Genomic DNA, 17,201 nt, shown 5'->3' with positions numbered 1-17,201 from the left:
ACGATAACGATATTATCGTTCAAATGTTACACGGTATGTGTAGGAAAACTACCCTATAATATTTAAAGTACCACTTGCATCGGCGGGGCTGTTGAGATCACTGTAAGCTTAGCGTGGCATGACTAGTCTTGGATAACTGGATAAACATGAACAGCGTAGTGTACTCGATACGCAAAGATAATAATCCTACTTACCTAATATCCTCAATTCCCACCCATTACCAGTTGTACCTGCTGGGAAAAATATTCTTCCCTTTTACCACTATGACCAGGAGAAAATTTATAATTAATCCTCCACAATTTTTCTACCACCATCTGACCTTAGGCCTTACCTCAAACCTATCGACGCGGAATCGGCTTTAGCCGTCCAAAAACCGCTCGTTAGTATGAAGACGCTTCCAGGTCGTCGTCGCTGAACGCATGCGTACGCATGTACTAATGAGCGATTATTGTACAAGCCTTGTATTACAAGTGTGTTTCCATGACAACCCATACGATTTGACAGTTCGCGCACTTGTAATACAAGGCTTGTACCTTTCGAGAAACGGGCCCCTGGGGCCCGTTTGATTGTAGGCACATACCTATGTAAACATAGAAATATATACAATAAAGACTAATAAAGCAAGTAATAGAAATATATACAAGAATACTAAACTAAACTATGTACTAACTTAAAATTAATTTATAAATAAAAAATACTCCTAAGTCGTCACTATTTGTTATGATGCCCAGAAGGCTGGCAGCGTTACCTCTTTGGATAGCCAGACTTAATCTCTGACTGAAGTAGCTGCCAGCTCTCTGGTCACCAGAGGCATCCACGAGGCGCTGGGATATCTCTACAGAGATTTCGCGCTGGGCCCCCACGGTCCTAGAGTTTCGACGCCGATTATTGGGCCCGCGAAAGCCGATTCCACGTTGTTAGGTTTGGGGAGACCCTTTGGGTCCGTTCCGTAGACTCTGCTCGTGCCAATTTTACTGCAGCTGAAGGTGCCTGGTGTTACCAGATAAGGTAAGCAATAGACGTCTTCTGGTAAGTATGTCAGTTTTTCCATATCTAGCCATTCTAGGCTGGTTAGCGATTGTCTTTTCACGGTTAATGTCAAATCCCATAGACAGGTAGGTTTACACCTAGCTACAGGAACACTTACCCCCTTATTCATAAACGTACTCTAAAGTTATCAAGCCGATAAAGTTCGTTTGTCCTTTTCTATCACACCAATACGTCGGAAAGGGACAAACGAATGTTATTGGCTTAAGAGTACGTTTATGAATAAGGGGGTTATAATATAACACTGTTTTGTTGTCCGTCTGTCTGTCAAGACCCTTTATGTCGACAAAGCGTTAGGAGTTTTTTTTAGTTAATTATGCTAGTTTACGCGCGGGATTAGCGAGAGAAAAACACGAGCTCACTTTACCTTCATATGTCGCGGAATATCATTTTAGACAAAGGACCGCAAAAAACGTGCAGCACAATACTGCCCTCATAAGGCAATTGGCGGTATCCTAAATAAAATTTTCTCAAACATGCAATGAAATATTGTCTTTACGTTCCTTAAAATGGGCTGGGAAGTATCGCTTTTTGGGCGCAACAACTCGAGAGGACTGTAAAGGGATTTCATATTATTTTTCAGGCCTAGGCCTGCAAAGTAACTTTTTTTTATAAAATATTGTCCTTTAGAGCATTTTTTTTTTATTTCATTGTATGTTTGAGAAAAGCACTATACATGCCTCGGCGTGAAAACGGATTCCCGGCCTCGTATCCCTATATATACCCACTTGGCCGGAAATCCTCATTTTCCCGGCCTCTGATGTAATGTACTATTTAATGCGAACATATACCTTAAGTTTTCTAAATGACAGTTCCATTTTCAAATGCATTTGATTTTGAGATACCGCTAATTGCTTTATCGGGGCAGAATATCCCCACACAGGTCTACAGTCTCTTGACTCTGAGAAAATAATAAAAACGAAAAAGCTGTTTATATCGCAAAAAAACTTGTTACATTTCATAACTCTCAAGGGAAACAAAATCAATATGGTACCTCCCGTTGACCTATAATTATGATATTTCCTATTGTCTTACATTACTGTGCTGTTACACGGGCAACAAAATTGCCAGCAATTCATATACCATTGCCGCGTTTATTCAATACGCACCAGCAAACGCAGCAACGGTATGATTGTGTTGTCCGTGCAACAGCAATAACAGAATAACATTATATAAGATAAACTGAAAATTACTTTTTATTTGATCCTTCGGCAGGCGGCTGTTTTTCTGAACGTGAACTGTTTCCCCTCTTAATTAAATCTGGCTACTTAATTATGCACTTAATTTTAGGATCGTTTGCATATAATTAAACCGTAAGGGCGCAAGGGCGCAACGTTAGATATCATATGAACTTAGCATTTCCGAAGTAAATACCACTACCTACTTGTCAGGGTTTGAAAGGATAATTATTAATGATTCATTAATAATTAATGATAATTATCACGATGATTATCGTGATAGTAAAAGGTGGATAATTATCGATAGATAATAACAAAAAATGGAGGATCTTGGCTTAAATGCCAAAAAATATCATTTATATTTTTCTTACGAAAAATGTAACAAATTTCCTATACATGTGATAAATATTGACGAGTTTCATTTTTACAAGGTAAATCATACAAATAATGAATGATAGAGAGAATATCCTGTAAGTATTGCAATTATTTAGATTATAAACGTATGTACTCAAATGCGCCTCTCCTTAGCAACATGGTAAGAGTTTCCGAGTTAACATTACAAAACAAACACAATAATAGGTATGTATACAAACATAACCTCAATAACCAGAAGAGCCAGAGGTGCGCTACAATTCAATTCACCACTTAATCAAAAAAATGTAATTATTAGCTTTGTATACTTACCTACAATTTAGATTTCGCCAGCATTCGTCAAGTTTAAATTTGCATAGATAGACGACAATAAAAATACAAAGATTTCACCGAAGTTTCTAGTCAACATCAAAACGAAACGAAGAGATGTAAAAAAAAGAGTGCTGAATGAAATGAAATGTGCACTGACAGATACGTTCCGTTCTAACAATTGTTTATTTAATTTTAAAAATTGTGGCTCTACCATGAAAGTCCAAATTTGTTTATCTGTCTACCTATCAAAGATACATTAGCGATTTCATTGTTTTTTATTGTCATTTTACCCGAAATGTACATTAAAGATTTAAGTATTAGTACTAAATTGGCCCTGTCGATGTGATTCGTTCATTCAAATCAAATAATGAACGGCTCTTCGTTGGAAACGTCATACTGATTTTCATTATCTGTGGCATAAATGATCTGAATGAATGAATGATTCAAAAGCCATAATAGAATACTGATAACGTGTCCCAACAAACTAAGTGATATGTTTAGTGGTATATTATTGGAATTAATGCAATTTGTTAATTTTTCATAGTCATAAAGCATATTACATCCAATAACAGTACAAAAAATCAAATGGTTAAAAGGATATATTTGGATGTAAATGAGTGTCAAATAGTTCTAGAAAGGTGTGTTAGCAGCCATTTTGAAAATGGCACTCATCTGTGATGATTGATAAAATGCCGAAAACCTTTTAGCCACTGAGGTAAGGCAAAGCTTATTTAAACTTGTTATTACTTTTAAAATAGTTTCTCTTGTTTAGCATAAAACATACGCAATAATCATAAGTCATATGTTTAAATACACACGCCGCCATTTTGAATTTCATAGATTCGGAAGTCATCGAACTCATAGATAAGATAGAATTGGATCTATATATTTTTTAAATGTCACCTTCGGTTAGTTAATTGTTGTTTTTACCACGTGTAAAATTTATTACGATATGGCTTTTATGTTTTACGATATTTTATGTGTTAGATTTGTAAGTTTAAAATCATCGGTTAACCGCAAACGAAACTGTCTCGTATAGGTTAGTATTGTATGTCATGTTTACTAATTCCGATAAATCATAAAAAGTGAAACGATACCTCTGTAAGCGAATAATAGTTTAGTGAAATGTGTTATTGTTAAAAGGTGCATATTTTGTATAAGATCATGAGTTATACGATTGGATATACAATGTAAGTATGTATGCCGACTGTATAATATATTGAAAAGCCCACAAAATACCGGTAGTCTGGCACTGACGAACAAAACTAAAGCGTAAATCATATTTCTTAAATGTCGTGGTATAAATTTACCATTAATTAGTCAATATTATTTGGAAACGCATAGTGATGGAAATCGATGAAGAATTGAATGAGTTTGCCATTCGTTCCAATCGTTTTTGTGACGGCGCGTCGGCCATCTTATTATGACACAGTGATGTTGCACGTATCGGTAGTTTAAGGGACTTTTTTGTATCTACTGTTTTTTTTTGCTGTTTTTGTTTAATACTTTATAAATGTAATAAGTAAAATAATTAAATACAATTCCATGAGTTTTCTTTCGTGCGTTAATACATATATTTAGCTATCCATGATCCTAACATAATGAAGTGCAAATAATTATGTGTTTGATTTTCAGTCCCTGAAGAGCCGCGCAGGCCGCGATCGCGGTGCAGTTAGTAATAACAGGCAGTAAGTAATGGTTTCTTAATTTAATTCAACAAAAGAATATGGCATAGGTACATTGATGGTTATGCATTCAGTGATCAGTGGGGCGAAAGTGATACTTAGGCACGCCACAGACAGTCTTAAAAATTCATAATCTTAGAAAAGATTTGTATGCAAACTGACACTGACAGACGTGCCGTAAAGGCATTGAGGTATAATACACTATAGAGGACACTGCGAACAAAAAGTTTGCGCTACGAACATAAGTCCAATGGGCTTATTTATGTTGCCTTAGTCAGTATCTGCGCGTGGCGTGAGGAGGTTGTTTCTGCCTGCACACAAATAAAATGTAAAAATGCCTTCCTGCGCAATAAGATACTGTTTAAGCCATACGAGAAAATCAAATAAAAGTGACGGTGTCACATTTCATCGGTTACTAGACAAGCCATTTTGATCTAACTTCATTTAAGTAATTATTTTAATGAAGGGACGCTCTCCTCAAACGCGAAGCTATCGCTGCCATTTTGTCGAATGAAATATAGATTAATTGAAATATAGTAAATGCATAGTGATGTATATATGCATCATGCATTTTATGACTCTATTGATAGTATGTCAAAATTCGGATTTGAATAAATCTTTGTCAAGGTCATGCATTTAAGGGCTAAGAACCTGTTGAATAACCAAACCAAATAATAAAATAATTTCCGTTTGATAAAATAAAAATTGTGATGGTTACAGACAGTAATTGTAAGTAATTTAAAGTTATTTCGAGGTGTGATGACAAATTATTTATGTTTCTAATGTACTTCGAAATATAGTACTTTGAAATATAGTAAAAGTGTCGCGTCTAGGTGGTCATTGGTCAAATCGTATTCTATGACACGGTACCTCCCCATGCATGCGCCCCGCGCTGCCGGCCGGAGCATAGACTTTGTTTGGGTTGTCATTTCCAGTAGGTACAAGTACATAGTAATTCAATGCTTAAAGGCAACTTATGCTCCGTTAGGCTTAGCATTGCTACGAGCAATGACTTGGATAGGCGTAACTTAAAATAACTACGTCCCTAGGCGTGTACGACCACAGATAAAATAACGGCGTTAATTTTAAGAACCGTAAATATCCAATAAGTAAAGTGCCATGGCTAGCCCTGTCATTAATTACTAGATCCCTGTCAAAATTATCTTTTTTTTTTAAAGTTTTTTATACAGTATAAAGATGTACAAGGCCGATTGATGTTGTTGGTAGGTATACTTGATTCCAAAATTAGGCGAATTAAATTGACAATGTTGCCACATTTTGGCCAGTGCTAAAAAAACATATTTATAATTAACACATTACTTTTCGATATCATGTAAAAATTAAGATTACTTAGGTTAATATTTCATACATTGACATATTAGGTAACTGTAATGGTAGATGTAGATGTATGTGTGTATGCGCGTGCTTGGGGTCAATTTTTGGTTTATTTCTGTCAATAATTAATATATTTTCGTGGTTAATTGGATAATTGGTGTAAGCTACATATATATGTAAGCGATGGCCGGTCTGGCTCAGTCGGTAGTGACCCTGCCTGCTAAGCCGCGCTCTTGGGTTCGAATCCCGGTAAGGGCATTTATTTGTGTGATGAGCACAGATATTTGTTCCTGAGTCATGGATGTTTTCTATGTATGTAAGTATGTATTTATCTATTTAAGTATGTATATCGTCGCTTAGCAAGTTAGCACCCCATAGTACAAGCTTTGCTTAGTTTGGGGCTAAGTTGATCTGTGTAAGGTGTCCCCAATATTCATTTATTTATATTAGATTTAAAAAGATGTAAGCCAACGGTCACACACTTACAGACACATTTTTTATGTAAGATTATCCTAGCCGTAAGAGCTATTCTCAATCTGGAGGTGGCAGGCTCAAACCAAAGAGTTGTAGGATATTCAGTACGAAATGTAATTTCGTATGTGCCAGTCGCTTTTCGGCGAAAGTAAACATCGTCAGGAAATCGGACTAATCCGAATAGGACCTAATTTGCCCTCTAGGTTGGAAGGTCAGATGGCAGAAATTTGCTAAACTAGTGTCTACGCACACTACGAAGAGATGTAGATCAAGCACGATGAACTACTTCATTTTATTTGCTTTTGTCAAAAAAAAAATGCGCTTTGATAGGTTCAGCAAAACAAATAAAACAAAGGTAGGTAGGTAAATATATATTTATAAACGAATGTATTCGATTTATACCTGTTACTAAAAAAAAATAAACCTGTTAGCATGTAGCATTGAAATTTAAACATAAAAAAATTAATTACAGGTTAAGTCACTGAAAATGGAACAAGAACCTCAAGTGTTTTCTTCAAATATAACACGAAGTTCGAAACCGTTGAAAAATGATCTCACTGATCTCTTAAAAGTTGATCCTGCCCAACCTATTCTACAAAAGACATACGATAAAAGAAATACTTGCGATTTTATACCAAAAACAGGCAAGACTTATGAACCAAAGAGAAAATCAAAATTTAAGGTTAGTACTGTGAGATACGTTAGACAATTGTTTGAAAAGGATGTCTACTCCACCTTACTTGGTGATCTGGAGAAACAGCAAAATATTTTACTCCGCAAAATTAAAGCCGGTTCTGCTAGAGACGAAAGTACAAAGACGATTACTAGAAATATATTTAAGTGCGATAAACCGGTTTCAAGATCCGCGTGGCAAATGTTGACAAATCTAAACCCTGAGGAATATTCACATCCTACTCAATTTGTTTTGTGGAATGGTAAACGCATTCGGGTCAACGGTAGCAAAGGCGGATCGTGTAAGTTCTTATGCAAATACGATCTAGCTACGAGACAGTTCCCGAAAAGAACAAAATCCGCATTCAAATGTAAACCTGTGATAAAAAGAAAAGGGTTACTGCAAAATTCCTTGAGTGTAAATTTTAAACCTGGCCCACTCAGGAAAAAGATTTTTCTTGATCATTCATATCAAAAATATCATGTTGGCGGGATAGAGTTACAGAATTTACCTAAGCCTGCCCTTGAGATTAATCCGACCGTCGGAAAAACGATAGACCCAACCATATCCCATTTCCTTCAAAACATGCGACAGGAAGATGGAACAATTACTGAGAAGTGGGCTGAGTTTTCAGTTTCCGTGTTAGCTACGGTAGAAAATGAAATTGTAAATCAGATTGAAAGTGAATGTTGTGTAACATTCGATCTGAATTATAAATGCGACCAACAGCAAATATTAATGCGTCGTGATCTAAATAGTGAATTTGCACCGGCACCGCTCATTACCAGCAACATTATAGACGATCATCATAGTTCTACACCACAGGATTCAGCTGTAACATCTGAAATTCAAAGCGTACTTGACAAGATCATAGATTCTGTAGAAATCAGCTTGGAACAAGACAATATGTACACCGGAGAAGACGAACCACGTGATGTAAAATCAGAAGAAAATGAAAACGTTACTATTCAACCTAAAGAAGCCCGACTAAAACGAAAATGTGGAGAACTGGAGAGACTAGATGTAACGATTATTCGATTAACAGAAAATGTTGAAAGAACAACTCATACGTGCCCGAGAGCGTACTGTAGCATGGGTTGTGTTTGCCCATCGTTGGAATGTGGCTACAATTTTAAAACGCATTGTGGGCGAATAGAATGTATGTTTGAATGTAAATGTGATTTCTCAAAATACAAAGTAGTTGATTCACTGGAACGCGATTGTTCTAATTTATTGCCTGGTTTGCTCAAATTTGACAGTGAAATAAATTCAAAAATGGCCAAGGAAGAACAAAAATTCCATCATACTGTAATCGTTACACCGGAAAACAGCATGTTGTTAAAATCTAAACGCAGAGATTGGAAATCTTCAAGAAAATACGCAGAGTTCTTTAGCAACATGCCCCTAAAAAATGAATGCAAACCCGAAAAAGTAGCAGAACTTGTAATTGAAAAACTTAATCTACCAAATGTGGAACCCTGGTGTATGGTACATGGGTTATATAAATGTTTTTGTAAATGTTTGTTTACTGAAAACTCTGCTCCTGAGGTAATAACCGACGAGGTTAAAGAAATAAATAGCGGTGGTGCACAAAATAACGAAACCGTAGATCTAACTGATGATGTGGATAAACCTAATATTAGAGCCATTAGGCCGCGTGTGCCTTCATACAGAAACGTATGTGACAAAAATCCCACAAAGACTTTCAAAACAATTGAAAACTTGCTAACAGATAACCGCACTCAGCTAGCTATGCATGATAATTGTTCTAGAAGCGCACGAGTAAAATCTTATAAAGGGCGAAAATTCTCAGATGGATATTATTTTAATGCAAACAGAAAGATTTCCGAAATGGAGCAGCATGACAAGTCACTGCGTAATAGATTGGATTACCTTTATCATGCCAGTACAAGTAACCAAGACGAAGTCAATTCGAATAAAGTTATACCTGGTATATTACCAACAAAATATGTGCCATCTGTACCTACCGAATCCCTACCTCCATTGCCACCACTGACATCAGCCCCGACTGTTAAGCAAGCCACTTCATCTGAAAAAGCCTTAAATACTAAAATAAACTTGTATACAAATCGATTACCAGATAAGAAAAATTAGTGGCGTGGTTAGAAATGAGTTACAAACAGTATAAACAACGCATCAATTCTGGAATTGTAAAAGTTGCACTAGAACCACCACATTTTGGAAAAATGGCTCTCTATCCATGGGAGTTTATTTTAGGACGATATAGAGATAGAAAAAATCTGTTTTTGATTACTACAAAACCGCCATATCGCTTATTTATGGCAGTAGATCCACAAAATCCATTCTTCAAAAATTGCATAAACATAAATGATATCCGTTTTGCCGATTTACCCAAATACCCAGTGACTGTTAAAAATTTGCTTGCAAATGCAAATGATCTAAAGGACAACTTCTGCATATTATCGGGCTTATCACATTGTTGGGAATTAATTGGTTCTGTTACTAAAGTGGGTACTCCGGCAGAAGTCAACGAAAGTATCCAAGTGAGTGACGAAACTGACGAAGAATTAAAACATAACACCTCCGACGTTATGAGTGATACTATTCGTGACGATTCCGAAGATTCTAACGCTACAAGCGTATCGCTAGGCCAATATCGCCAAGAAGAAAATGTGAACTCAGATAAAATAATTGAGGATGATCATGATACGTCATCTGATGAGTCCTCCAGGTGGTTTGTAATGACTGTTGAAAATGATTTTGAGGAGATTCAGTTTTACAATAAAGGATTCTTTGTCAAATTGGAAAGCATAATCAAGGCAATTGATGTAGCACGAGCTTCAAAGAAAACAGTGAGATTATCTTCTCCAAAATGTGCGGATAACAACACGGGCCCGCAATTTGGTATTTATGCTATACCAAACGATAACGAGCCTTGCGTATTTGTTGGACCTTACGAAAAAGGTGAACCACTTGGTATAGAGACTGTTAAGAATATGTCCGATATTCGTAAACAAAAGAGGACCAAAGGTGTATGGATTACGACAAAAAAGCTCGAAAACTTTAATGTTATTGACAATCCTTTGTCATTCATGCCAAAAAATGGCTCAGATACTGAAATTATGACGCTCGCTGGAGATTCTGCGAATACCGATGAGGGTACTGCTAGTTTTGTGGCAATGGCAAAAGGCGATAATAAAACTGCTGGCCTAAATGCAGAAAAACAAATTTCAAATGGAACTTGCAACTCAAAAATCTTAAAACCTATTAAAATCTGCAAGACTAACGGTTTCTTTCAACTTGGGCCAGACGGAACTCTAAAACAAATATCGCCGCATCACATTAATGAACAGGGCCAAGTTTATATTCCAACTTCAATCCAACCAAAGATGATCACCGCACAAGTATGTACTCCTAACTCTATTAAACCCAAGGTTATCCACGCGTCCATTTTAAAACGGTCTGACTCTACTTACGCTCCTTTATTAAGCAAAACTCCATTATTAAAGGCTATACCCAAACCTACCATATGCCATGTCAATAGGAAAATTATTACAATACACAAAAAACCGGTTGCTGAAATAGCACCTCAAGTCAAACAATCCAATAGCCCAAAGATATTAGCAGCACCAAGCCCAAAGGACGAGTCTCCTAAAAAAGAAAGAGGAATGTTTATTCTCAAACCAGAAGAAATAAATAAAAGACTAATGCAAAGTCAGGCTTCTTCAAATTTAGAATATTTAAATGCACACCAATCTGAATCAGACACTGGAACAGATGCCGAGTTAGAAATGGATATAGAAAATTTTCTAGCGACTGCAGAAGAATGTGAACCTCCAAATGATGATGTTTTAGTTATATCTGATGATGAAATTGATGGGCGTAAAGGCGAAGCACTTTGGAAAGAGGTGTGGATCGAATGCAAATCCATCGAAGGTTTAGGTTGGATTCGAGGAAGAAAGAACAATCAGGGCTCCGTGAGTTTTGAGTTTCCTGGATTCAACTATACGGACTTCTACAAGCAAGAGGAAGCATTCACTAAGCTCACTCAGTAAGTATTTGCTTAATATGATATAAATTATTTTAACAGTTTATGGTAGTTTTACTATAAAAAAGATTTTTACTATATAAAGAATATGCACCGCTTTAAAAAGAATAGGAATACCTAGATCACTTTTATGCGAATTTAAAATCTGGCTCAAATACGTTAGTTCAGTGTCTAAATTTAGATTACTTATCTAAGGAACTTCCACTCTATATACTATGAAATGTTTTTTAACTTTCAGAGTTTTCTCAAGAAAAATCTACATTCCAAAATCAATACATTTAGATTGGCAAATAGTAGAAGCAGAAAAAGATCTATGTGCCAAGCATATGCTAACACAGGAGGAATTAGGTCCTGATTTCGTAAGTATTTAAAATGGTTCTTTTGGTTAAATAGCCGTAATTATGACGCCTTTGATAGTACTTAAATATATTTGAGCGATAATATTTACTTATGTATTAAGTATGCAAAAATCAAGTGATTTTATACTTAGATGAAAGAATAAGATGACATTATTATTTTAAAATTAAAATGACTACCTACCTTCTTTACAAAATCTCTTTCTGCATGTGCACCTAAATATCGGGAGAGACATAGACATTTGGTATGTAGTTTATATTTCAAAAAGTTGTGTTTTGTTTATTAGGTAATGACTAGACGAGGCATTCGGAACAAACAGGAGTTGTTAGTGAGCAAGAAAGTAAAGAAAGAAATTGTAGAAGAAAGCGAGGACAGTAATTCAAAAACTGAGAATAACGTTAGCGATGCCATGGATGACGACGAAGAGGTCTGTACCTATATTTGAAGATTTTCGGTAATCCTCTGAACGCCCAGGATCAGGAGACCGATTTTTGAATTTCGACCGCATTTATTCGAAAGTCTGTTATTATTTTTGGAAAAGGACGGTTAGTAATTTCAAATCTGGTGGTAATGCCTAGTCGATTTCAATTCTGTCTGTAGATTTTAAATGGTGAGTAAACGTAGTAACTTATTACTTATTGAACGAAATTCAGAAATCGCCCACCTGGTGCGTCGCATCGCATGTCGTGTCTGTGACGCTAATGACCACTAATATGTGCTTAAATGAAAATGACAATATTACTGTTATAGCGTCTTTCATAACAGCTACTCGTATAGTTGTCCTGCGCTACTAGCAAAATCGACTTCATCAGGTATTCTTGGCGTTCAAAAGGTTAATAAACCTAGTTATGTTGTTCCGCTGCGAACAATTAACATTTGCGAAAAGTAGACTTTAAATTAATGTTTGTTACAAGTATAATCCAAAGCAATACAGATGTAATGTGAAAAGGGTTTCTTTCGTATGTTTCCGGAAACGTTTGTATTTGTCATGCTAGTTCAGTCAATGTCAGTACATCTTGTACTGAGACTGACTGAAATAGCATGCCACGTTCGTACGTTTCCGTAACAATACGAAGGCAAATCTTTTCGCACTACATCTGTACACGGGTTGATTTCAGGCAGTGGACATCGAGAGCCTGGAAGCGCAGAGCCAACAGCTAGAAAAGGAGGGCGAGGAATTACTGAAGGCGTTTAAAAGCAGCGCCAGCGATATCGACCAAGAGCTAGAGTTGGACGGCATGCGCGAAGAGATCGCCTCGAGGCTTCAGAGCATGGTAGCTGACACTTAAGGTCGGTTGCACCAAACCGATCGCTACCGAATTCAGCCTTCGCATTTTTTTTTGTGTGGGAAATTCCATAGACTTCTGTAGCGTGTGTGTCTGCTAAATGTGTTTGTCAACGCAACTGGCTCTTAAGTAGTGATACACCTTTTTACATCAGACAAGACTAACGCGAGCAATCGCCGCTAGAGGCGCTAGTGTACGAGTAGATGGTGGTCCCAAATGTCAAATGTCACTGCTTGTGTATGGATTATGTCAGTTTTATGTGATATTTCAATTATTAAAAATATCTTGAAACTGATAACTTTTACCTGTCCGTAAAACAATCACTAATAGCTGTCATTTGGACCATCTACTGTGGCGTCAAAGCTGGTTAACACAAAAACGGTATTAAATACATTGTTTTATGCGGTAAACGTAACGGTAAGAGTGTTTTCTATCATTCCGTTGATCGTATATGTTTAAGGTTGCGTTTATCGCACAAGAACTACAACCTACAACCGATGTTTCTCGGAATTTGACAGATGACAGCCCTCTAAGCCTGAGAAAAGAGGATAGAGTATTATAGACAGTTACTGTCAAAGTAAAATGTGTAATCACAGTGCATAGACTGCCATCTCTTGACACAGGCTCAAAACTTTTGACCCTCAGTTTTGACAATTTGGCCCATATTCTTAGCTTGATATGTTTTAAAATGTCAAATATTAATATTAGCGCCATCTAGCCGAGCGTACCCCAAAGGTGTATCGTCATCTAGCTCACCGTACCCTTTTCTGTATAGTTTTGGGGTACGTTTTTTTCTTAGACTATCTGTCTATACGAAGTTATAGGTCTTTGATATGTGTTAAAATGTCAAATATTAACATTAACGCCATCTAGCTGAGCGTACCCCAAAGGTGTAACGCCATCTTGGCCACCGTACCTTTTTTGTATGGTACTGAGGTACGTTTTTTTCTTAGACTTTATCTGTCTATACGGAGTTATATATGTATTTGGCCTGAGTGAAGTGGTTGATGCAAGTGGGCGAAGATTATGCATGTTTGAGTTATATCATTTTTGAAGCTTAAGCACAAAACCCGTTTCAAATATGAAGCTTAGTTAAGTACAGTACAAAGAAACAGAATCCATCTTGTGTTTACGTACATTTAGCGTTAGAGAAGTAGAGTAATTTCGGGTCGTGAAAAAGAACATGGTTAAGTGGCTTAGGTGTTACATCATCTTTGTCTGCTTTACTATCTCAATGTTGAAAAGCAATAAGTGTCTTTTTTACTGCTGCTATACTTAGACACGCTCACTTTGTCAATAGAAGAAGAAATTCATTAAATGTTGGCGCCTTAGCGCCACAGAGAACCTCCTATAGAGTGCCAATATTGTAAATTTTGTGCGTGCTACAAATCACCAGTGCTTGGGGCGCGAGGAGCGGGAGGGGAATGTGTTTAGCGCGCTGCGATTGGTCGCTTCAAGGACGGCAGGCAGTCGCGCCAGATGAAAAGGGACAGAAGTATGACTGTCCCTCTACTGTCGCGTAAGTGGCCAGTGTAAGTTGACCTATGCCGGCTCTGAATAAATTATAAATATGACTTATTTGTGGAATGTAATACCGTCCGTTTTTACATTTGAACTTCTTATTACCTTTCCACACCATTTCACACTACAGGTGGACATCTTTAAGGCATCAAAATACCCTTTTTCAATTTTTTTATTGCGAAAAACACGAGCTGCTTTCGGGTCGGTTACTTGGTCGTTACTGATCGGGCACGGCGAGCACCCGCGCTTATATCATGGCAAATACAAGTAAGGCTGGTGACCGCGAGTCGTCTTGTAATGGATGTCTATAGGGGTTGGTCTGTGCTTAGCGCTTAGTTACCTAAGGGTTGCTGTCCTGTACAAACTATGATTCTTCTCCTTTCTACTGACAAACTGAGTGTATGGGATCGTAGGTAGGTATATTATTGACTGATATAATTGGTTTTCGCCAGATAAGTATATTTTGAACAGTTCGAGAACAGTTGTTCTCTATAATTTCCTATACTATCTTGTGCGTTGTTTCTGTTTTTATTCTTTATAGTTTATTATTTATAACCCTACCTATAAACACTATATACCTATAATTATTATGAATATGTATTGTAACAGGCTTGCAAACTAGTGATGTGTCGTTCTTATCAAGGGAAGGTTCCCTGGCACGGCATATCACTAATTGCAAACCCAATTTTATGTTTCCGACGATAGGCAATTTTCGAGCCTTATAATTAGCGTATGTTTCACTATTACTTATAATTGGTTTTTCACCACACCAACTGTTAAAGGCTTACTTTGCTATCCGAAAACAGATGGCAAAATTGCATTTTATCCACAAGGGTGCAAATAATTTCATACAAATTTTAACTTGATGTGTTGAGCTTGCTGGTATAATAAATGATGATTTTGAATCATAAATATTGAATAAATTGATAGATTTGATTTAGTTTGATGTTTTATACTGAGTTTTTTATTTCGTATTGGTGTGGTGAAAAATTTTGTGTTTCACTCGGTGGCAACGTTTGTTGAACCTTCGTGCCTTCTAACCCTCGCATCGCTCAAAATTCCACTTTTTGCACCACTTTCTAAGCTCGCGCATATTGGCACATGCGTTTAAACAACTACTTTGCCCCCTTGTAAAACAAACAACTATTGTCGCATTGATAAATAATTTACCTGTCCACTGTACAGTAGTAGTTTACTTTTGTACTGTCTCTAAGTTTATAAGGTATTGTAAATAGATATTTACTTAAAAAACGAAAGTCTGTTATGGCGGGATTTATGCAAAATGTAAAAAGTTGATTTTGATTGGAGCTGATCGATTTTAAGTTGAAACTTTTAGACTGCTATAAGAATTTTGGAGCGAAAGAATTTGAGTTCTTTTAGACTGTGGTTGCACTTCGAAGGTGGATTTTAACCTTAGAGTAAAAAAGATCTGTGATATTTATGTGTAACTTTCAACAATTGGACGTTATAAAATTTACAACCCTGAATCAATAAAGCATATATTTTCTGTAATTACCTACAGAATGTAGTGCATAAGCATTTACCATCGTATTTTAACGGACAGTCTCAATACACATCAGAATGTACAGTCGACTACAAAGAGATGTAGATAGGTAATGTATCCACTTTTTCACCTTATTGCTTTGTAATAGAGATGGGCCGAATACGGACTTTGCCGAATACGAATATTCGGCCGAACAATCGGTTCAGCTGTTACCGAACAGAACATTCGGCCGAATATTCGGTTCCACTATATTTAGTACCTGGCTTAGAGTTAAAAACTTTTCAATGGTTGGTAATGGGTACTAACTAAGGCTTTTAATGTTCCTATAATTTAGTCAATAAGAAGTATAAGAACATTTTGATTTTTCTTTCTTAAGCTACGTTATTTTTACTTTTTTACATAGTTATTGTAGGTACTTATATTTAATGCATTTTTAACCCCCTTTCGTCCTTAGAATTCTGACATAGCATGGTACTATCCCATGAATTACGAAACAACTTGCGCTATTTATTTACTTTGTTTATTCGGCAAATATTCGGCAATGTAACCGAACTATTCGGCCGAATACGAACATTGAAAAACTTACCGAATACCGAATATTTACCGAATATTCGGCCCATCTCTATACTTTGTAATAAGCAGGCTTTGTAAAGCAATAAGGTGAAAAAGTGGATACATCTCTTAGTAGTCCATTTAGACTGTACAAGAATTCGCATACGAGTTTTATTACACTGCGGTATTTGATGGCTGTGCAAAATTGTATGTAATCTCAACAGCCCGCAATGTAACTAAAATCGCATGCGAGTTCGCATGCCGTTTAAATCAGGCCTAAAAAATATATGCGGACGTTTTCGAGAAACAACAATGGTAAAAGATTTTTCATCACATCATGGGGCTTGTACTTTCTTTATGTATAACGTCAATAGTCTTTTCAATTTGAATCTTGTGTCAAAAAAGCCATTATTGTATTTTCGTTAAATTACGTCTTACATATGTGTAGGTACTTTACATGTTAGATATACCCATTACTTGTATTATAAATATTATAATAATGGTAAATGTATTAGCTAATGTAAGATTCCCAGATAAATACATCAGGGGTTCCCAACCTTTTTCTGAGTCGAACACCCGTTGGTGACAAAACTTATTCGTTTTAAATTTGTGTATATGAGTAAGGACCAAAAAGTCACGGCATCTTTACATAATAGGCTTGAATAGTTGGGACCTCTTAATCTATATACGATAATATTATGAAGTGAAGCGCGAAACAGTTGAACAATTTAGTATCTTGCCGCTGTCTCAATGAGAACAAAGTTACAGATAGCGTCAGTATGGGTTTTACCTGTCAGTTCTTGTTTTATGGAAGTGAATGGCTTAGATGTACTATAAAGACCATTTTAACCAAAATACTTAGAACGCAATTAGAG

General features: G+C 36.4%; 2 protein-coding genes across 3 annotated transcripts; both read left to right on the top strand.

Annotated features, from left to right (window-relative positions):
* Positions 1–2,640: 2,640 nt before the first annotated feature.
* On the top strand, positions 2,641–9,204 carry LOC125228524. Of its 2 annotated transcripts, none has more exons than XM_048133116.1 (3): positions 2,641–3,624; positions 4,545–4,597; positions 6,876–9,204. In XM_048133116.1, exon 3 carries the CDS (start codon positions 6,891–6,893, stop codon positions 9,189–9,191), a length of 2,301 nt encoding a protein of 766 aa, XP_047989073.1. In that variant the 5' UTR covers positions 2,641–3,624; positions 4,545–4,597; positions 6,876–6,890; the 3' UTR covers positions 9,192–9,204. The 2 variants fall into 2 exon arrangements, with proteins under 2 accessions (XP_047989073.1, XP_047989074.1); XM_048133117.1 differs by having other exon boundaries at positions 2,641–3,948.
* Positions 9,204–13,353, top strand: LOC125228523. Its single transcript, XM_048133115.1, has 4 exons — positions 9,204–11,109; positions 11,345–11,465; positions 11,750–11,890; positions 12,582–13,353. The coding sequence occupies exons 1-4, from the start codon at positions 9,206–9,208 to the stop codon at positions 12,750–12,752; spliced, it is 2,337 nt and encodes a 778-aa protein (XP_047989072.1). The 5' UTR covers positions 9,204–9,205; the 3' UTR covers positions 12,753–13,353.
* The last annotated feature ends 3,848 nt before the right edge of the window (positions 13,354–17,201 follow it).

Source organism: Leguminivora glycinivorella, chromosome 8 (genome assembly GCF_023078275.1).
Source record: "Leguminivora glycinivorella isolate SPB_JAAS2020 chromosome 8, LegGlyc_1.1, whole genome shotgun sequence".
Taxonomy (NCBI): Eukaryota; Metazoa; Arthropoda; class Insecta; order Lepidoptera; family Tortricidae; genus Leguminivora; species Leguminivora glycinivorella.
Note: the sequence above shows the minus strand (reverse complement) of the source record. Positions and strands in the feature narration are given on the sequence as shown.

Coding starts and splice junctions, on each gene's coding strand:
- LOC125228524 (XM_048133116.1), top strand. CDS start 6,891: ATGGAACAAGAACCTCAAGTGTTTTCTTCAAATATAACACGAAGTTCG.
- LOC125228523 (XM_048133115.1), top strand. CDS start 9,206: ATGAGTTACAAACAGTATAAACAACGCATCAATTCTGGAATTGTAAAA. Junction 11,110..11,344: donor GCATTCACTAAGCTCACTCA/GTAAGTATTTGC, acceptor TTTAACTTTCAG/AGTTTTCTCAAGAAAAATCT. Junction 11,466..11,749: donor AGGAATTAGGTCCTGATTTC/GTAAGTATTTAA, acceptor TTTGTTTATTAG/GTAATGACTAGACGAGGCAT.